The following is a 22,567-nucleotide window of genomic DNA, read 5'->3' on the forward strand; positions in this document are numbered from 1 at the left end:
TACCATATGTGGTGGGAATGTCCAAAGACTCGTGAGTATTAGAACAGGACACGAAACTGGTTGAGGGATATATTAACACTGGGCTTAGAGTTAAAACCTGAACTCTTCTTTTTGGGAATAATGACAGAAAAATACAAGGGAACAATCTACCTGCTGCTACACATCCTGATTGCAGCTAGGCTTGCTTTAGTGCAAAAATGGAAGAGCAAGGAAATTCCACAGAGGAAGAGTTAATACATAAAATATTAGCATGTGCGGAAATGGACAGGCTCACAATGATATTAAAAGACAAATGTGGATCAGTTTATTATGAAACCCGGGATAAATTTTACCGCTGGAGGAATTTGAAGAGGACGGTCGGGATTAAAGATTAATGTTAAGATAGAAATATATGTTATTTTAGAACAAGTATTGTATATAAAACTTAGATGTATATGTAGAGATGAAGAATTGATTGTAAAAACTGGAATAATCTGATAAGAATGCATATACTGGAATGTCACGTTAAATCCAATGTTTGTTTGTTTTTAAATGTATTATAAATAAAATTTGTAAAAAAAAAAAAAAGAAGCAACGTATGGAAACTAACCAAAGAGAGAAGCAACCTAGAAGAAGAAGGAGAAACTTCATGACAGTTAGAACAATTAATCAGTGGAACAACCTGCCTCTAGAAGCTGTGAATGCTCCAACACTGGAAGTTTTTAAGAAGAGATTGGATAGCCATTTGTCTGAAATGGTATAGGGTTTCCTGCCTGAGCAGGGGGTTGGGCTAGATGACCTCCAAGTCCCTTACAACTTTTATGATTATGATTATGATTTATTTATTTATTTATTTATGAGACTTATATACCGCTTTAAGTGCAAGCACTCTCTAAGCGGTGTACACCAGTAAGCAATGTATATATATATTTACATTGCCCCCAACAATCTGGGTCCTCATTTTACCTACCCCGGAAGGATGGAAGGCTGAGTCAACCTTGAGCCGGTGAGATTTGAACCGCTGACCTGCTGAACACAGTCAGCTAAAGTGGCCTGCAGTACTGCACTCTAACTGCTGCGCCACCTCGGCTCTATGATTCCAAACTAATTCTGTAAATCTTTTACCTAGTTGCTTAAAGACACTGATTCTTTCCAAACCATAAACTGAAGCATATAACCACTACTTCCACTGCATTCGTGTACTATCTTTTGCTCTTTCAACTTATCACCTCTGTCTTTTGAGGGTATTTCATTCACTACACCGAATTATATTTTTCTTACTTTTCCCTTTCTTTTGACCCATTTGCTATTTCTTCATACACTTGCTTCACAGTTCGATATTATCTGTGTGACTATATACTGAATAATAATATACTTGCTTTGTACTGTTCATTTATTTTTGAATTAAATCCATATTTATGCAGGATCCATTCCATTTTTTACCCTGTTGCTTCTTCTTGTTTTAATATACCCACTATTTAAGTATCGTGTTCCCATTATATTCCTCAATTCAGGAGCACAGTACCTACTTTCATTTTGATATGGTTTACCCATAACCATTTTTTGGTTATTTCATGAACATGTAACTCTTCACAACAGACCACATAGCCACTGTCTTTTTATCAGCATTTGCACCTCTGAAAAATTCTCTATCAGTTTTCCTATCTTTAGTAAATGTTCTAATAGGATACACAAAATTATTGACTTCTTTTACCTTTTCAATAGTTATGTATACCCACTTTTTCATTCAATTTTCTCTGTTAAGCATAACTACTTTGGTGTTTAGTACATTATCTTTAAATGCATAATGACTCATATAACATAAAAACATGCATTGCAAATAATTATACTACCAAGTTCTATATAGATTTATTCATAAATTTGTTAAACTAGTAAGGGAATTTCCAAATCCTTCTTTTACTCTCTTGCTCTATGTTGAATCATTGGCTAAGCACTTCATTTATACTGATTCATAACCTATTTCTATTACATGTCTCTTTCATCACATTTTTCTTAATTTCATTGCATCAATTAATATAAATTCATCATTACTCCTCTTACATTCTAAGTTGCAATCTTTCATTGCCAAGGTTGTCAACAAACAGTCCTACAGATATTGACTTCTGATGTCTGTCATGACTTTAATTAATCAAGGTTTTCACAATGCTTTTCAGTAAGAGAAAGTGTAAACTAGGTGACAAATCTTAGTTCTACCCATGGCAAACATCCTCTGCTAATAGTAAAAGCAATAACGATCAGTTTTGGCACATTTTGGCTGGTGTGTCAAAAGCCCAAGCCAACCAGAATCAATATTGTGGTCATGCTATTCTATGCAAGCTAAGATCTGTAAACAGCCTTGTAAGCCAACATACTGTTGTTCACATCCCACTTATCTGAAAGTACATGCAAGGTACTGCCATACACTAACAGAAACATATTTTTTAAAAGAGAAAATGCACCTGAGGCAAAAGGATTGTGTATTTAGGAAAATATTGTTAAAAAGTAGAATGGATGTAGAATTCTTTATTGTAATGGCACAAACATTCATTCATTGTAGACAGGGATGATTGCAGTTCTCATCTGATTTTCAGGTTCTTCACTGCATAGGATAATGGAATCTTGATTAAGCTGACCAGCTGGGCGAAGAGGCAGTGTCCCTTATATCTAGGTATCCACTTGATATATGAGGTCATTTCTGTATTGTGCATTATCTGTATAATGACATCATTCTACAAATGACTATTGACATAATTTGCATCCAATGACATAAATCATTGCTAATTATCATACCTCTCTGGATTACTTAAGATGCAAAGGAACTTCCCTCTATTTTGGGGGGAGGAATACCAAACAGAAATTTGGTGCCTTGTATCTGAGGTCTGCTAATTGGTGATCTGCTAGAGATTTAATTCAATTCCTATTATTAATTTTGCTGTATCAAGGATGAGTGTTGGTGCAGGGTAAGGTTCTACTGTAGATAGAGTTACCATGAGATAAGATGGGTGGCCTATAAATTTTATAAATAAATAAATAGAAAACAGATTCAGTTTTCTAATCCAAGACATGACCCCATATATTTTGCCATCCATGCAAATCTTTATATGTGTTACATGATTTGAGGTTATTTAGCCTGTAAACAATAAGTAAATAATAATCCTCTAATCAAACATTGATACATATCACAAAAATTCAAAGTGAAGTGCCACAATTTTTCTTTGGGTGAAGTAAGAGTTCCCCTGAAAATATCGCATTTTGTTTTAAAAGTTGTTGTTCTGTTATTTACAGTTTTAATTAATGTGGCATGAAACTTACATAAGTTAAATATTACACAAGTTAACAAGTCTGTAAAAATACAAGTTCTATCCTTGGAGCTACTTTTAATATATAAGTTGAAAACAGTTTCTGTTGCATGCATAAGTAGACAAACATGTTGCTGTTTTCATATACATTCACATTAGCTAATATTCACATGAGGGGGGGAAATGACTGTTTTCAACATCTCCCAAATTAGGAATTCCTCTTTGAAGATTTTTTTTAAAAAAACGAGGCAGTCCCTTAAACAATCAAGCTGTAAGCTGTTTAGGGCTTTAAAATATGTCTGCTAAACCAGCAATTGTCAGCAAGTATTACTCAGTACAGTTGTCTTATGAACCTTGGAATTTGTACATGCTTCAAAAACCGGAACATGTTAAGAAAAAAAATCATGAAAAACAATAATTTCAAACGATTAGTTAAAATCATACATCATTTGAGCAAGTTAACCCTAAAAGATGAATTCTACATTTTTAAAAGAAAAATAAATAAAAGGTCATATCTGCATATCAGCTGTGGTATACCTCAGGATCACCTGAATGGTGCAAATGGATGTGGAACCTTCGTGGAACTGCTGAAAAGACTGTGTTGTAAACAGGAGATAGGGATCTGAAAGAGGGGCCAAAGGGGCCATCTACATTAAGATTGAACATCCCTGTCTCAATGGGGGGGGGAAGGCAAGGAATATGACACCCTCTATCTCCTTTTTTACAACACAGTCCTTTCAGCAGTTCCAAGAAGGTTCTACACCCATTTGCACTATTCAGGTGATCCTGAGAGCACAGCTAAATCTCCAAGTGGCCTCAGTGACTCTCAGAAAGAGGCTAATAACCAGATGACTGCAAGGAATATACATCTTTCCATTCTCCATCATCTTCTTGGACAAGAAGCGAAATGTCTTTTGAAAGAAAACACTTTTGGGACAGTTATTTTGAGGTGTTTTAGGAAAGCTCTCTTAACTTAATATTTGAGAAAGGTAAACTTTTAAAAAAGAAACACTTTTTCTGCTGCTATCAAGTGGACTAAAGTTGTCTCACAAGAATATATAATTACAGTATAGTAGTCATTATGTTGTTCAGTGACAATATATATTTGCACTGATGTGAATAAAAAGAAACTTAAAAGAAACTTCAAATCCTACCATTTAATCTCAATTAAATACACACTTTCTTGAAGATTACAGTTTAGAACTGTAAAGGAACCCCATTTTTTAAATTTTGTCCAAGCACTTAGCAACCTCCTAAAATTTGGAGAAGCAGAGAAACAAAAAATGGCTAATGGAAAAGTTATTCTAGAGCTATATTTAGAAAGAATAACTACCTTGACTCCTTTTTAGACATTCTCAGCATTCTATCCATTTACAAAAGGTAGTTATATAATCATAATTTGAAAGCCTGAGGGCCATAATTTATTTTTCAGCAGCATGCCAGTATACAAATTAATATTGATTTCATTTGGTTAATAATTTTAACATTGGATTAAAATGTAATTTTACATCTATATTCAGTTATTTCATGTTTTCCCTCTTCTATTACATTAACAATTCAGTGTGGTAATGAAATATGGAGATGTCAATGGAATTTAGGTTGCCCTATTACCTTCCCTTCCACAAGAGATCAGCTCCCCCCCTTTCCTTACCTGCTCTGTAATGTCCAAATTTGGATGAGCAGGCAACAGTTTTGCCAGAATGGCTTACATTTATTGACCACAGCTAGCAAAGAACCTGAAGGAGGAGGGAATTAGAAAAACAGGTTTTCCCTGTAAGTGCACTGAATTATCTTCATGATGAATGGTTGCTGTTCCTCAGTTCACTATTGCAAAAGAATTGGAGAGACGTGTTCAAAGTCTGAAAGATTTATTTATTTATTTATTTATTTATTTGTCTATCTGTCTGTCATCTATCTATCTATCTATCTATCTATCTATCTATCTATCTATCTATCAAATTTATTTGTTGCTCGTCTTTAACTTCCCGAATGGTTCAGAACGGTACGAGTAGCAAAGACATCCACTTTTTTTTTTTTTGCTTATTATGCTTTCTGCTTATCATGTTTTGATAAGCATGTATGAGCACTCAAAGATACAGCCTTGGCAAAAATCAGTTGCTTCCACAAACACCTCCCTGTTAGATGCCAAGCCTACATTTAAATCTCAGGGAGGAAAAAACCCAGAGTTAAAATAAAACTTTTTCAAGCAATTACAGTAAATGTCCATCAAGTATCTTAACTCATGCGTAGGTAAAGCCATAACTATGATCTCCTAGATCAGGGGTGTCCAACCATGGCAATTTTAAGACTTGTAGACTTCAACTCCCAGAATTCTTCAGATAGCTATGCTGGCTGCCGAATTCTGGGAGTTGAAGTCATCAGATCTTAAGTTGGCAAAGTTGGACAAACCTGTCCAAGAGTGTGATTCATCTTACAAAAGGTCATCTGAATTTACTGATGAAAGAAGGAGAAATATGCTGATACTTATTCATAATGACTTCTAAAGCAAAGGTTAGATGAGATTATAAGTTTGAAAATTTTACCTTCATTCCCAAGCATATGATGAAATGTTGAGAAAGTTCGGGTGGAAGTGGCCAAGGTACGACAAAAGACTCAGTTGAGGAACGCCCATTTTGCATTTTATTGGTGATGACACTCATACTTTTATAAAACCCAGCCAGTGAAGTAACACCATTGCAGAGGCTTCAGCCTCATGGTATTCATGATGGAGAAAACACCAAGTTTCTACCAGCTCACACTCATTGGTTCTGCTTTCTGTCTTGCTTATGTCCTGGTTAAAATCATCCAACTGTATCACTTGAGACAAAAGCAGATTAAGGCTTATAAGAATTTCCCAGGCCCTCCTACTCACTGGCTGTATGGCAACATCCATCTGGTAAGAAGTGGTAAAATATATGGGGAGGTGATGGGGCAGAAGAAGACAGTGAATTTCTGACACAGTTTAATCGCTAGCATATCTTGAAATCATTTGAAGATTGTAATTGTCCCTTTAATAATATTGAATATTCTTAAATCATTGATTGTAGCTCTGTTTCTGTCAGATGAATAACTTCATTCTGATGTCTGTGTTCCACAAAGTAATCTAAAGAGTGGCTAAGTTATTTATTTATATCAAATTTATCTAGTTGCTGATCTCTCTAATTCAGGGAATATACTATATTTTCTCAAGTATGCATTGTATCATGAGTGTCTTTTACACATTCTTATCTTTGTTTACATTACTCAGGATGATTTAAGTGGATTAATATTCTGACTCTGAAGAGTGCCAGGGTTTAAAGACACAATTTTGCAACTACAGTGTAAACATAATTTTCTTTTTTCCTTTCCTTTCTTTTTTTCTTCTTTTTTTCCTTTTCTTTCTTTCCTTTTTTCTTTCTTTTTTCTTTTTTGCAGATACCTACCCAGAAAGAACTACAATATTTGTTGGAGTGGTCTCAACAATATTCTTATGCTTTTCCCATATGGTTCGGGAGCTTTTTTTCTGCTGTAATTGTTGCTCACCCAGAATATGCCAAAACTTTGTTTGCCAGAGGAGGTCAGTCCATGTTGGTTAGGACAATGACTATTTCCCATGCAAGTTATATGTATATAGAGATTTTCACTAGAAAATTGACTACTTGGCTATTCCTGGCAGTCCTCCTACATATGGAAGTATGCACAGCCACTTCATTTTCCCACAGCAAAGCACTGTAAACAACTCTTTTGACCTGCTCTAATTTTTAAGAGGTTGAATGGATTGAACTTTAATAGCTGAACTGAAGTTGATATTCTTACTATATACTATGGAAATGTTTTACAAAGCACAAAATGATAGATTTAAGATTTTTGTAGCAACAGCCAAAAAAGAGTGGCCCATTATTTTTGTCATGAACTTTGATAGCCACTAATTTTCATGTAAATTAATTTGGTTGTCATATGTAAGCTGTATATACATCTGTGCCTCAGTAACTCTGAGCCACAGGTGTGTAAGTATATATCAGAGTTATTGATTCTCTCATATTTGTTCAATGAAAGAAAAATGCAGCATACTTCCGATGTGAACTTTATCTATGCCAAATAAGTTAATTGTTTCAGTATATGTTAAGCATTGTATTATAACTTTGTTCTGATCTTCTTTGAATTTCCTAGATCCAAAGCCTGAATTCATCTATGCATCTTTGATTCCTTGGATTGGTATGTGTAAAAATTAAAATCAATTATAAATATTTTTTCTATTTGTCCTCCCCCTTTTTTTCCAAAATATAGTTAAACTGACAATTTTACTATGTTGTTTGTAGTAGTGTAGCTTTCCCATGTTAATTTGATCTTCTCCAGTCTTCTGCAGGCTAATTGTATATAATGGGACCAAAATCTGGAACTATATTCAAAAACCGCATCTGAAAGTTATCAAATTGAGAAGGCCTGATTTAATTTACAAGAAATTCAATTTGATCATAAGAGTCTGCTAATCACATCTACACTTTAATCAATTAAATGATGCATTGAAGAGGCTTGTCCCAGGTCATCCAATGGCTTCTGTGCCTAATGGAGGACTAAAACCAGTCAAGTCATACCTTCTCAGCCCAAATCAGTATCAGACTCTTCAAAAACCTTCTCACATTATGTAGTGATAGTTTTGTTAAAAGAACTGCAGTGAGGGTAACACAAAACAAGCAGACCCTGCAAGTGGGGCAACACTAGGAAGAAAAACAACAGAGTATAGAATAACCTTCAATATTTGATTTCCCTAAAATTCAAAGAATGGATGAAAAGCTACAGGGAGATGAAAAGGTAAATTTTATCTATGTTCCTGATGAATAAGCAAAGGAGAGATAAAGAAATCATATTCCTGTCAGGAATTCTAAGGCAATTTGAAATGATATGCAACAGTCCTTGAGCTCTGTGGATGAAATATGGTCATCACTGTCAAATGAATATCAAAAGATGCAATTTTGATTGGTGCAGACCCATTTTTAAAACCCTGCTGTCATTTCTGATGAGATTTGTTTCATGGGATTTTGAAAGATGGGCCTGGACGTGGCAGGTACATTGACTCTGTCTTAGCACTTTCAAATATCTCAAGCCTGGGATAAACTGCCTATCTATTTTGAATGCAAACAATCTCTTAGCTCAGTCAGAACAGATGGAATAATATCATTATCACCATCACCGCCACTACCACTTAATTCAATGTAATTTATCTTTTTCTTTTTGTATCTATAGGAAATGGACTGCTTGTCTTAGCTGACACAAAATGGCACCAGCACAGGCGATTGTTAACACCAGCTTTTCACTATAATATTTTGAAGCCTTATGTGGCATTAATTGCAGATTCCACCAAAGTTATGCTGGTAAGGAAAGTTTTTTTTCTCTCAGGCTGTACAAGCAGATGCAAAAGGAACCATCATAAACTGAGCAGGACCATTCCTAGATAGCTCTCGGATAAGAGACCTTCAGAATTTTCAGGATTGTAAAGGTAGTCCTTGACTTACAACACTTCATTTAGACACCGTTCAAAGTTACAACAGCACTGAAAAAAGTGACTTATGACAGTTTTTCACACTTATGACCACTGCAGCTTCCCACGGTCAGGTGATCAAAATTCAGATGCTTGGCAACTGACTCATATTTATGTTGGTTGCAGCGTCCTGGGGTTCACCTTTTGTGACCTTTTGCCAAGCAAAGTTTCCATGGGGAAGCCAGATTCACTTAACAGTCACGTTACTAACTTAACAACTGCAGTCATCTACTTAACAACTGTGGCAAAAAAGGTTGTAAAATGAGGCAAAACTCATGTAACCACTGTCTCACTTAGCAACAGAAAATTTGGGCTCAGTTTGTAGCTGTAAGTCAAGGACTACATATAAACTATTCCAGAGCAATTCCGGAAAATGAGAATGGGAAATCTATGTTGTTGCTAAGTAAATAATATGGTCATATCTATGTAGTTATCTGAAGCTGAGATGAACTCAGTGATATATTGGACTGCAGTTCACCAAAATGGCACATGGCATAGGAACCCTATAAACAGCTTACACTGTTTCATCTCTATTTTCCACACTAGGATAAATGGGAGAAACTGATTGCAAAGGAGCCCACAAAGTCTTTGGAGATGTTTGACCATGTTAGTTTAATGACTCTTGACAGCATCATGAAATGTGCATTCAGTCAGAAGAGCAATTGCCAAACTGACAGGTTAAAACTTTTATAATAATACATTCTAATAACATGAGTATTGGATAACGTTGATCATATTTGTAAAAAATAATATTTTTGTAAGAAAAGAATCATTTTTTTCCTCCATCAGAGATCTAGATTATTATGTCCAAGCTGTGTCTGACTTAACTCTTCTGTCATTTCGGAGAATTACCTCCACTATACTTTTGAGTGATTTCCTATATTCATGTACCCCGTCAGGAAAAAAATTTAACCAGGCTTGTAAATTGGCACACCATCATACAGGTAATCTTGTGTTCTTTGGTAAGATTAAGATAAAATTACTGTGAGCGTAATCTTGGGTTGCCAGGACATATGAAGATGGAGGAGGAGTGGCTGTAGCCTAAGGTCAACTTTTGTGGACTGTTTCATTAATTGAAAGCAAACATATTGAAACTACTTGGAGTGAAACTCTTTCTTCTTATGCCATTATATAAGAGCTATTATATAACAAGTAGAAACAAATAAAACATTGTTTTATTTGGCAGCGAAGTCATTCAATCTTCACTCAAAAGTTAATGTTTACTATATGATGCTTAAAACAGCATGTTTTAATTTTTCACTTACTTCACAGTGCTAGCCTCTGCATGTCTTCTTAGAAGCAAGTCCCATAGACTTCACTGAGGCTTATTATAATATAAGCAATGTCTTCTGATTCTGCTAATTAGTGGGATAAGCCTCATTAGGGTCTTAAGATATGTTAGTGAAATCCTTGACCTGCCAACACACAATAATCTCTATTCAGCACTAGTAAAAATTGTCTAGCGTCAGGAAGACCTTGCTGAATTTTCTTGGAGCCTAATGAGGGATTTCGGTATATTCAGTGATTTTATTCTGAATAGCTCTTAGCTTGCATATTGCAAATTTTATTTGTAATAAAAGGAACAAAATTAATCTTTCAGGACAACATAAGAACCTTTTTTTCTGAAGTCAAGGGATAAAATGAGGTAAACATGGTGAATTTCTCATTTCTGGCATTTAACTCATCTTGTATTACTTCATAGAAAAAGTAATTGAAGAGCGAAAGAAATCACTACATAATGAAAGAGAGCTTGAAAAGATCCAAAAGAAGCGACATTTGGATTTTTTAGACATTCTTCTCTGTGCCAAAGTAAGAAACTATAGGAAGTTTTTTTGTAACAGCCTCTTGACTCACACTGTTATGAAAGATATTGCAATACAAAATGAAATATTGGTTTTTTTTTACAATGGTAAGTAGAACAACTTGGACATAAATTTGATGTGCTAATGAAAAACTGGTAGATCTGAACAGGTATTATAATAAACTGGGGATAATTAATCTGAATCTTTATCAGTGGCTTATTTGCAATGTTTGTAAAAAAAAGAGAGAGAGAGAGAGAGAAAGATGAGAAAGTCAACAGTACCATAGAAAAATACAGTTACAGCAACCTATATTTTAAATAGCTTGCATTTTGTACACTTCAGATAGGAGTTTTCTGTATCAAATGGTTGCTGATTCAGAGCTTTTGTGCAAATAAATTATGGAACAAATGGGGCTGCCAGGTCAGGGATTTGATGTTCTCCTTAAAAGTTGCAGAGGAGTGAAAATTTCATCTGATCTGTTACTGCAGCACTTAAGAGGAACAAAGTCTATATGGTAATTCTGATTTTTTTTTTCTATTATTGAACAAAATGTTCAAGGCTATAAAGGGGAAAGCTTCCCTGTTTTTCCTTTTATAACATGTTTCAAGCCGTACAGCATGCAGATGCAATGGGAAACAGAAATAATTCTCATTTCCTTTAATGAGGTAACACTGGAAATTGGCTAAACAGGGTAAAAGGCAAATAGCTATGGGCTCATTTCTCAAGCCCTGCTCATCTTGCCCTGAAATCATATTATTGTTTTTAAAGGACCTGCCCATGTGACAGTTGCCTTGGCCTCATTCCCAGCCTATTGTAGAGACAATGTTTTCCTTTTACCAATATTTTTCGCTGAGGATGCGATCTATGGCACTTTATTGGCTAGGGTGGGAATAAAGAGTCTTTGAACTGTACTGTTTTTTTTTAATTAAAAAAATCCTATAATCATTTACAATTACAGAAGGGAAGATAGAAGGTGAGGTGGTGAAACCTCATAAGTCTTGCAAAAATAGCACTAAAAGAATCAGATGTATTTGTAGTATTATTTGGAAAGGGCAGGGAGAAAGAAAGTAAAATAAAGATTTTTATCACGTACTCTGCTGGAGAAAAGTCCCCTGAGGATGAGTTCCAGCACAAGTCCAAAAGCTTAGAAGACTAAACCTCTGGTCCTAGTGACTGGCCCAGATTGGATCCTGCAACATTATCCTGGAACACTTCACTTTCATTTGCCAAAATAAAGTCAGCCAATTTTAGGGTATTTGTATCTGAAGCAGAACATCTCGATTCAGTAACAGCTTTGTTCCATATTATAGTATCAACCATGTGAACTCTTAAGTTTCCTCTTTCTGCTATGTATGTATGTATGTATGTATGTATGTATGTATATGTGTATGTATATATATATATATTTGTTTTCTGAGGTTTTCGCGGGTGTTTGTATGTAGGTCTTTGGTTATTTGGGTTTTCTCCCACGTCAAATTGGAAGTGGCTTGGCGACGTTTTGACGAAGTCTCATTCGTCATCTTCAGGCTGGTGTTTTCGGCTTTGTGCTTCTAGGAGCAATGTGTGATCGTAGCTGTTTCTTCCTTTTAACTGCCAGTGGGGGCATGAACTGATTGGATGAGAGCTTGGCTGTGTTCTGATTGGATGGAGGTAGGAGCTTGGCTGTGCTCTGATTGGATGGAGGGTTGGCTGTGCTCTGATTGGTTGGGGGAGTGTTCTGTTTGGGTGGGGGCTTTGTTGTGCTCAGGTTAATTTGAGTTGCAGGGGGATGTGAGATGGTGAGCATTGCTATTGTTTGGCTTCGCGTTCGTGGTCATGCCTCATCTTCATGGTGGGTGTCAGTTTGCTTCATGTATGGATTGGAGTGGTTTAAAGTGGCTAATGATGCAGCTGTGGTCTGGCTTCTGGTTTGTGGTCGTGCCTCATTATCGGTGTGGGTTTGGGTTTGCTTTTTGCATGGACGTGTGGTGGTGACATCCTGTGTGGCTTTTGTGAGTGTGGGTCTGGTGTCATTCTTTGTGTTAGGGACTCGTTTGTCAATAAGGGCGGGTTGCTAATTTCATTAAAAACACGAATCCTGAGCCATACTATAAAAAACAAATAAACACGAACACCAGGAAAAAATGTAAACTAAAAACGAACACCAGGAAAAAATGTAAACTAAAAACGTTTAATCCAATGCCAAGCTTTCATCGGCCAACTACCGACATCATCAGGGCTTAAAACAGGTCGATGGGAGTCTCCTTTATAGTGTTAGTAAGTTTTTGCGCACGGCTCCTGGACCTTGTCACCAGTCCACTTAACAGTCCTAATTACTTATGTAGTGTTAGGCTCAAACACACAATGCAGTAATACCCCTGTGAGGAGAGAACGTGTACGATCCACATTAGATGAAAGAAATGGACCAAGACGAGGGTCGCAATGCGATGATCAGGGTGATGCAAATGAAATGAACATCAAAGAGGAAGAAGAGGGGGGGGAGACTGCAGGTGCAGGGCATGGCCATGGACGAATGGGAAAAATGACGGGAGGAAAAGACGAGGGGAGAACATCAAGCCCACAGCCCAATAGGGTGAGAGGGAACAACTGGATAGATACAGAAGAAACTAACGGCCAAAAAAGTGGGGGAAAGAATATGCGGACCCTAGGAACCTGCAGTGGGGGGATAGATAACAACACACACACAGAGGAAGAGAGTGGAGGAAGGGAAGCAAGTAATGAAGCAGCAGCCCCAAATAACATCAAGAAAACAGCCAATACACAGTTTAACCAATTAAGACTGTTAAGTGGACCGGTGACGAGGTCCAGGAGCTGTGCGCAAAAACTTACTAACACTATAAAGGAGACTCCCATCGACCTGTTTTAAGCCCTGATGCTGTCGGCAGTTGGCCGACGAAAGCTTGGCATTGGATTAAACGTTTTTAGTTTAAATTTTGTCCTGCTGTTCGTGTTCTTTCTGAGATTCGAACCTGGGCTGCTTGCATGTTAGGCAGCTGTGTTGACCCCTAGGCCACATGCTCTTTCTCACTTTGTCAGCTCTTCAGGGAGGGAGGAGAAAAGGGAGGAGATATGCCTTGAAAAGGCAGATCACCGAGACTAAAATTTTTATTTAAAACATAGCTTTCATCAGCAATTGCTGACATTATCAAAGTATAAACCAGGATTGGGGAGCTCATTTTTATAGTTCCTGAGAAGCTAACAGTTTAGGCAATGAACACATTACAGGTCTGTTTGGCCCCTGCCCTCCCCTAATCAGCTGTATCAGTTGTGTTTCTGTCATGCCGGCTGATGTCTGTTTGAATTTTACCGTTCTGCCTCTCCTCACTTGCCCCGCCTGCCGGGAGCGTTTGTCTTGAGGCGCATGATCGTCTGACGTCTCCATTTGACTATTCTCCTCACTCTCATGCCTAAGTGGTTAGCTTCTCAGGAACTATAAAAACGAGCTCCCCAATCCTGGCTTATACTTTGATAACGTCAGCAGTTGCTGACGAAAGCTAAGTTTTAAATAAAAAATTTAGTTTCGGTGATCTGCCTTTTTAGTTTTATTATGTATACACCCGAGACTCGCATTTTTAAAATAATTATCCCCAATCACTTTCCATTACAGGTAGTCCTCGACTTAACAACCATTTGTTTAGTGATCATTCAAAGTTAAAAACAGCAGCAAAAAGTGACAATCATTTTTCACCCTTACAACTGTTGCAGAATCCCCATGATCATGTGATCAAAATTTGGACACTTGGCAACTAGTATGTATTTGTGATAATTGCAGGTTATGTGATCACCTTTTCATTCTTCTGACAAGTAAAGTCAATAATTCCATTTTTTAAAAAAAATTCTTTAAATGAATGCTCATTGAAGGTGGTCCTTGTTGATTCTTCTTCTCTGTTTATCAGTATGAAGACGGAACTGGACTATCTGATGAAGACCTCCATGCTGAAGTGGACACTTTCATGTTTGCAGGCCATGATACCACAGCTGCTGGCTTCTCTTGGCTACTATATATAATGGCTAAGAATCCAGAACATCAGCAGAAATGCAGAGAAGAAATCAAGGACCTCTTGGGGGATCGGGAGGACATCCAGTGGTGAATACAGTATTGTTTGCTTTAGATTTCTATCATTAGTTACTTGATTTAAGCATAACAATACATAAGTAACTTTAAGCAAATAAAAATCAGAACACTTGGACGTTGTCAGAAGGATGAATTGGTGAGAAGGGATGTTTAATCCTTTTGCTAATATCACCATATTCTGCCTTTTTGGATCCAAGCGGAAGCAGAGGGAAGGACAGCCATCACCATAGTTCTTTATGTTATATTTAGACCCATAGGATTTCCTATAATATCACTGTCAGTCAGTGCTATCATTATCTATAGCAATATGCTACAAGAGGCACTGTTATCTCCATTCCACTGTGCGGGATTAGGAAGGATACTGCACCTTGCTATCTGTCTACTGGAAAACTTCTTCCGCGCTCTATTCCTTTAAACCTATAGATAAAAAACAGCTGGTGATGGGGGCTGTAGGGAGGAAAATTGCCCATCTACTTGTTCATTCTCAATTAAAGCTTCCAATTCTATTTTTCAATGAACAAAAAATAACTAGCCAAAAGACTGTTAGTAGCTTAGAATTTAGTCTATTATTCTTGAAAGAGAATAAAAGACTTGCTACACACTTGCTAGTTCTATCTTAAATGTTAAGCAGCAGCTCAGTTTGCATAATGATTTTATACGCCAAATCATTTATTTCCAAAGTTACAAGATTTATAGAAAAGATGAGAACAATTGGATACCATATGATACCTGAACACAAAACACGATACAATCATACTTACGTGGTTATGATTCAGTGAGATGTAACTTTCAGGGAAACATATTAAAATTGGCAATTTAAAATTTAAAATATTCAGAAGTTTAAAGATGCCTTTTATCTTTAATCTTTATTTTTGTTTTGTTTTATCTGTTGTGAGGTCAGCCCCAACAACTACACAGGAAGCTAAATCTACTTTTGTGATTGTTTCTAATGACAGAATCCTGCAAGTCTGATTGTGTTGTACCTTCTCCTCCTCCTTATAGTTCAGTGAATTAGGTGGGTGTCTGATCCTCTTCCAAATGTTATCTGGACATCCTGCACTTATAAAATACTTCAGCCCTTTTTCCATGGGCAACAACCTTTGGATACTTCCATCAAGGTCATCTTTCTTACTTTCTACAGTGAGACTGGTCCATATGCCAAGGAAGGACTGAATCCTCTAGCTTTATGTTATTCTTCTAAGAAGTGGCATTATAGAAATTAGTTTGACCCAGATAGTTCCCAGAAAGGCAGGTTGAGTTTTGTAAGTCTTATCTTTCTCCCTGGGAAGACAGATGATGATATCAGGAACTACCAAGACAGAAGGTAGAAGTGGGATGTAAACACTCAGAGGGATTCTGGGGAAACTGGTTTGAATCTTTGATCCTCTGCCTTATGACCTTAGCCATCAAAAGCTAAAAGACTTTGCCCATTACTGAATTGAAGCACTATATACCCATCCTTGAATCAGCAGAAAACTATGCCAGAATTGAAACCACTGTCCCCATTGTCAATCCATGTCAATCCCTGCTTCCACTTCTTGCAGTTACCTTCCACCAATATAATAGATAACAAAACCTAGTACCTTTTATGCACATTGAAGCTGCCCTTGAATGGTATAGAATGGCAACAGAGGAGGGGGAGGGGGCAACACTATTTTACATCATTGCAGTTAAAAGTAAATTAAGCTTGCCTTGTTCATGTCCTGGGGATCAGAGGAAAGCAATTGTCACAAGTGGAAGAAAAAAGTGATACCACGACACATTGGGGTCAATGTTAAGTGTAAGTAAATAATAAAATTGCTTGATTTAGTTCCAGGTGATACCCTCCTTTAGCACCTAGCAGTTAACTAATAGAAAGATTAATTGTTTTTCTCTATAACTTTCAGGGATGATCTTGGTAAGATGACCTATTGCACCATGTGCATAAAAGAGAGTCTTCGTATATACTCTCCAGTTCCAGTGGTGTTCCGAAAGCTCAGCAAACCTATTACCTTCTTTGATGGACGCACTTTGCCTGAAGGTTTGCAATTTCTTTATTAAAAACAAAAATGTTACTTTCATTCCATTTTGTGCTGCTCAGTGTTGGATGAATATAAATATGATTGAAAAAAGGGTAACATCACAGTAATAATGATAAAATGTTTGACACAATCTGATTTGGACAAAATCTTTCCTTCCAAACTTCCTCTTTACCTTCTAGGAGATACAGTTAAGAAATTTTAATACAGTCATACTGTATTCTGTAGTAAAATGCAAAGTAGTCCATGATAGTTAACATTTAGAATTCACTTGAATGTAATCTTTGCCTGTTTAAACCGCACCAAAGTAGTTCAAAATTGCACCAAGCGTTCTGAAATTATATAAATTAAACATTGCATTGTGTCTATAAAACTATACTGATAGCACATCTATCTAAGGAGTTACTCTAGTTAGAATAAGCAATTGCCATTATAACAGAATTATTAAAAACACTCAACTTCAACCATCTGAATTAATTGAAGTTCTCTGATACCTTTGTTCCAAGAACCTAAGTCAATTTTTCAGGCATTAGATAATTACTAATTGGAAGTTTGCAAAACAAACTGCCAAGTCATAGCAACTTTGCCAGATTTCTAGAAAAACTAAGCAAAGTAAGATCTTGGATGAGAGATTATTAGAAAATTTTGGGCTGTAGTTTAACTTGGGAGCTTGACAAAACATCCTAGAACAAGACAGTAGCAAACCATGTCTATATTGTTGTCAAGAAACTGTGTGAATGTACTAGGAGTTGACTTTGATTCTTCACCATCATCTAAAGTTATGGTTCTGATTATACAACATTATTTGAGTTTATTTTCTACAAAATACTTAGACTCTTCTTAATGGTAACTTCATAGTTATGCCAAAGGTCAAGATAAACTATTGCCCACTTGCAGCTGGAATGAAATTGGATATATTTAAGAGTGATTTGGATACTTAACTGGGATCAGGATCCCCCCTCTTCCTGTTGTCAGATATGGAATTCTTTTTCATCTTCAAACTAGTTATTGAATATATAAGTATTTATACTTTTATATGTAGGATTACTTACTTACCGTAACACAAGAGAAATCCATTGAACAGATCCTTAAATTAATAAAAATGTGAGCAGTTTGCTTAACAGTGCCTATGAACATTTTCTTTGAAAAATGTAAATGCCAAATTTCTCTTGCTGGATAGAATTGGCTGCAGAATTCTTCTCATCCTGTCTGGTTGATCTTGTTTCAACCACTGACAATGTTTTTATCACTGTGGTTCTTTATTTTATAGACATTATAGTTGCAGTTGACATTTATTCTCTTCATAAAAACCCCAGCATTTGGCCAGAGCCTTTGGTAAGTAGGTTTTTTTTTTTATCAAATGATGACAGTGATAAAGGGGACTAACTGTTGTAAATAAAAATTGTCACACTTTATCAAGACTTTTATAAGATACTCTATAGTGCAGGAAATCCCATTTATCACCTTTAGGATATTGTATTGACTCACTATATTTTTCAGAGAAAAGTGCAAAGTTATTCTGAGATGCTCCAACAGCTTTATAATAGCACAAGTACTGTAATTAGAAAAAGGGTTGTAAGCATAGCAGATTCACTTTTTTATTTTTTCCCCAATTTTCGTTGTTTTCTTATTTCAGGAGTTTGATCCTATGAGGTTTTCATCAGAGAATGCCTCTGAAAGACATTCTCATGCATTTATTCCTTTTGCAGCTGGATCAAGGTGAGTCTATGATCTATTTTTTAGACCATTTGTTTAAAAATAAACTTTCCTGTCAATGTTTCTCATCCTTGGCAACTTGTTTGGACAGCTGGATGCAAATTCTGAGAGTTGAAGTCCACATATCTTAAAGTTGCCAAGGGTGAGAATAGCTGCTCTATGCCTATCCCTATGATTTGTGGTCTTTTAAAAATCTTATGAAAGGTTCTTACAGCTAAGAATGACAGACAGATACCAGTATGTTACATAAGCAAGATAATCATCCCCCAAAGCTATGCAATCGACACAGCTGTTTTTTTAAATTAAATGTGAAAATGTTTTCCTATTTAGAAGGACAGATCCTGTAACAGCGGTTGTGTATTCTAGCATCCAACATTGCATTTACAAGCCTGTGTAAGATGGAAAATCCCAGCCAAAGGTTGAAAACAGGGTATAATTTAAATATGATACTCATATTTAATTTCTTACGGTGCTTTCCTGCTTAGTTACTTCAGTTAAATTCAGCCCCTATAAATTAAATGCTTTCACTGAAGAGAAATAGTTCATGCATTCGCACCTTGATTTAATTGATTCAATACATTGTCCTCAAGTTTTCAGTTTTTAAGATATCTATAAATGTTTGCACTTTTCATTACACTCTATATTTAATTTACATGCATACTAACTGGTAGCTAATTGGATAGGAAAAAACAAATCCTACCCTACCTTGTTCTGCATATCAACCGACCTCTTGTTATGTTGAGTATAACACAAGGGGTTTCTCTTTCTTGTTAGGAATTGCATCGGACAGCAATTTGCCATGAATGAACTAAAAATAGCACTTGCTCTAACGCTGCTTCGCTTTGAACTAATGCCCGACCCAGAAAAAACTCCGATTCCACTCTCTCAGGTTGTGCTCAGATCTGAAAATGGAATATACCTCATTTTAAAGAAACTCAACTGATCCTGAAAAATTATTGCAGGAGTTGATACCAAGAATGCCGTAAGACATTCGTGACTGTTCAAAACCACCAGGAGCATAATGCATACTACAGCTTTTTTTTAATCATAATCAGTCTCTCCACTTTGCTAAAAACTATTCTTATTTTTAACTTTAATTACTTGTAAATTCTTAAAAACTCATCTTTCACTATTTGTCAGATGAATGCATCACAACCTGTCATGGAGTCATGTGTTCCCGTATCTCAGAAAGTAAAATATAGCCAAGAAAGCTCTGCTAATAAGTTACACCTTAATATTTCATGCAATAATTGTCCAACAGCAGCTTAATTGTAGAGCCCAAGCCTTTAATTTCAAATTGTTCTATGCTTGTGATTTCCCCATGCATTTAGATAGCAATAGTAATAGCACTTAGACTTATATACTGCTTCACAGTGCCTTACAGCCCTCTCTAAGCAGTTTACAGAGTCAGTATATTGCCTCCAACAATCTGGGTCCTCATTTTACCGACCTCAGATGGATGGAAGGGTAATCAACCTTGAGTCGCTCAGAATCAAACTCCTGGCGTGAGCAGTGAGTTAGCTTGCAGTACTGCATTCTATCCAGCACACCACCACGGCTATTGTGCAGATGACTGCACTTCTTCGAGTCCATTGCTGCTTCAAGTACAAATGACTGACCAATTGAAAAGGTGAGAGTTATTGGGTTTCACAATATTTTTTGTTTCTTTCTACAACTTTGTCTCTGCGGAAAGTATAGTAGTTGAACATAAAAGAGCAATACAACAATGAAAGGAAGCATCAACTGCACAGCAGTACAGCAACAAGGCAAAACAAACTGAAGAGAGCTGAAGAAGTTTGTTGGATGAGAAGCAAAACATCTTCAAAGAAAAACAAGAAAGTCTGGTTGCCTCGTGAAAAAGCATCTTTGGGACAACTATGACCTGGATGACTGAGAATCTCCATAGAGACAAAGACACATATTGTCCCCCCTCCCCCCAGTTGAACACTGACAAATCTATTGCAACAATAATAGATTCCCCTTTTGCAAAGCAGGTCCAAAATTTATAAGCTTGTACATCTATTTGCAACCCAACTGAGCTGTCACACATTACATAGATGAAAAGAAAAATAGTTAACAGATTAAACAATAGCAAAGTTAAAGTTCAAAGTACTGTGTTAACAATCTGTTATTGTAATTTACTCCATGTTTTCTTATTTACCACAAATCAGCCTGATCATTATCTCTGGAGTCCAGGGTCAAATACTCTCATTTGGTTCTTAATAGTGAAAACTTTCCTTATTGTTTCATTGGGAACTTTCCCTCTAATTGCATCTCATTTCCAAAGTTCATAAGTCTCTGTTGTAAATATCTCAGCAATATCCATTGTTGAATAATTCTCCTTGATAACACAGTTTCCTCTTGCCCAGAAAGTTCAAATGTTTACCAATAGGGTATGATAACTCTATCTTCTTAAAAGAGTTCAGTTCATCACTCATCAAATCTGTCAATTTTAAGTCTGTAAAATCCAGATCTCCTTCAAATTTCTGCAACAAGCCTTCTGCTTTCTAGCCAAACTGCCCTTTCTTCAAATCTATCAGCAAGGACTTAGATTCCAGTCCATCTAATTGCAAGTCTGGCTTGGCTGTAATTGTTTGCATCTGGGTATCCTCTTTAGGTTGATTTAAGACCCAGGAAATTTTATCAAGCTTTTTAACCAAAGTTTTCAATTTGAACTTGTAGATTAAAAAAACATTTTTTTCGAAGGCAAATCACCAGGTTTTATCTTTAAACTGATGCATTGTTTGCATTTTTAATATAGAGCAGACTCTCCTACATCTGAGCTTACACAATTCCTTTCAAAGACAAAAAGGTTACATGCACTGTAACAAAATGGCCAGAAAACATTAAAATATTTCTCAAAATGAATATATGAAGAAAAAAAAGGAAACATTCCATCAATTTTTTTTTTTAAAAAAATCCAGACCAAAGCTTTTTAAGAGTTAAACCCTGTAATGAAATCTGATACAGATGTAAATCCAATCTGGTCAGTATCACTGCTCAAAAAGTTGCCCTTAGCTTCCACACTGAAAAGGAAAGTAGTTCACTCACCACCACCACCCCAAAAAAACAACACCCCTCAGTAAAGGTGTTAAGGAAAGATGAAAACTCTCTGATCACTCCTGCCAGGAATTGCAAACTCCAGGAGTCCTCTTCTCAGGACTGTTCTTGGTTGTCTGATACTTGTCTTGGGTCATTCTTGCTGTTCCCTTTCAATCTAGGGAGTCAGGTGCCAAAGAATCTTGCTTGGCAGCAAAATCAGCTGTTCATCGGCAGGAGAAGCAAATCCCCACCACCCCTCTTGGAGGCCTCTCCACTTGTTCTACACAATTTTGGGAGGCATGGGCTTACCAATAGTTCAATTGAGGCATGCTTTTTTTATTTCTTCCTACACATTGGGAAAGCAATTTGTGGGATTTTCTTCCTAATATGCTAAAATATCTTGTCTGTTGGTTGATTTGGAGTATTATGATCCTTAATTTGTCTCATTTGGGATATGATGATTCTTAATGCTGGTATTTGGGAATGCCATTTGCTGTTTACAATAGTCAGAAAAAATGCTTTGGCAAGATCTGAATGTTAGAGAAAATGGTTTTTTTTATAAAGAAAAGGATTCCCACCACATTTGTCATAAGTTGAATATTTTAGAGGTACTTCAGAGACCCTTATTCTAATTTGGTTTAAAAGTTAAGGAGAATTGTGAATGCAAATACTCCACTGGGCCCACTTTGAATCTGGACTAAAGATTAAAGGTCTGGAATATTTATTCTGAATGCAAGAATTATAATAGATTGAATATAAACGAATTGCACAGATTGACTGGATTTAGATTTGTCAGATGTATGGAAATTGTATATCATGTATGGAAAAACAGAAATAGAAGCAACCATTTCTTGTCCTATATAGTGTTAGGAATGAAAACAATAGAATTGGAGTAGTCAAATCATGATGTAGCAAATTGTCAGCCATAACTGAACTTCTCAGCCTGCTAGTGATGGCTCGTTACTGTCCAGAAGCAAGAGCAGATTGAAGGGGAAGCCATAGTCTGAATATAAACATGAAGACTTGCTGCTTGTGGAGACAGTAATAATGGCAGCATTAATGCCGAGAACCAAGGATGCAGTGAGGTGGTCTCCCATGGAGAATGAGACACGCACACA

At 36.4% G+C, this 22,567-nt stretch overlaps 1 protein-coding gene across 1 annotated transcript; it reads left to right on the forward strand.

Annotated features, from left to right (window-relative positions):
- Positions 1-1,339: 1,339 nt before the first annotated feature.
- LOC120297372 (taurochenodeoxycholic 6 alpha-hydroxylase-like) lies at positions 1,340-22,223 on the forward strand. The gene is made up of 12 exons (XM_039319936.1): positions 1,340-6,174; positions 6,693-6,834; positions 7,428-7,472; positions 8,502-8,629; positions 9,343-9,473; positions 9,586-9,740; positions 10,499-10,605; positions 14,495-14,685; positions 16,560-16,693; positions 17,962-18,026; positions 18,328-18,410; positions 19,182-22,223. Exons 1-12 carry the CDS (start codon positions 5,992-5,994, stop codon positions 19,348-19,350), a joined length of 1,533 nt encoding a protein of 510 aa, XP_039175870.1. The 5' UTR covers positions 1,340-5,991; the 3' UTR covers positions 19,351-22,223.
- Positions 22,224-22,567: the final 344 nt, after the last annotated feature.

The sequence above is a fragment of the Crotalus tigris genome, unplaced genomic scaffold (genome assembly GCF_016545835.1).
Source record: "Crotalus tigris isolate CLP2741 ecotype Arizona unplaced genomic scaffold, ASM1654583v1 scf7180000023617.9722795, whole genome shotgun sequence".
Classification (NCBI taxonomy): Eukaryota; Metazoa; Chordata; class Lepidosauria; order Squamata; family Viperidae; genus Crotalus; species Crotalus tigris.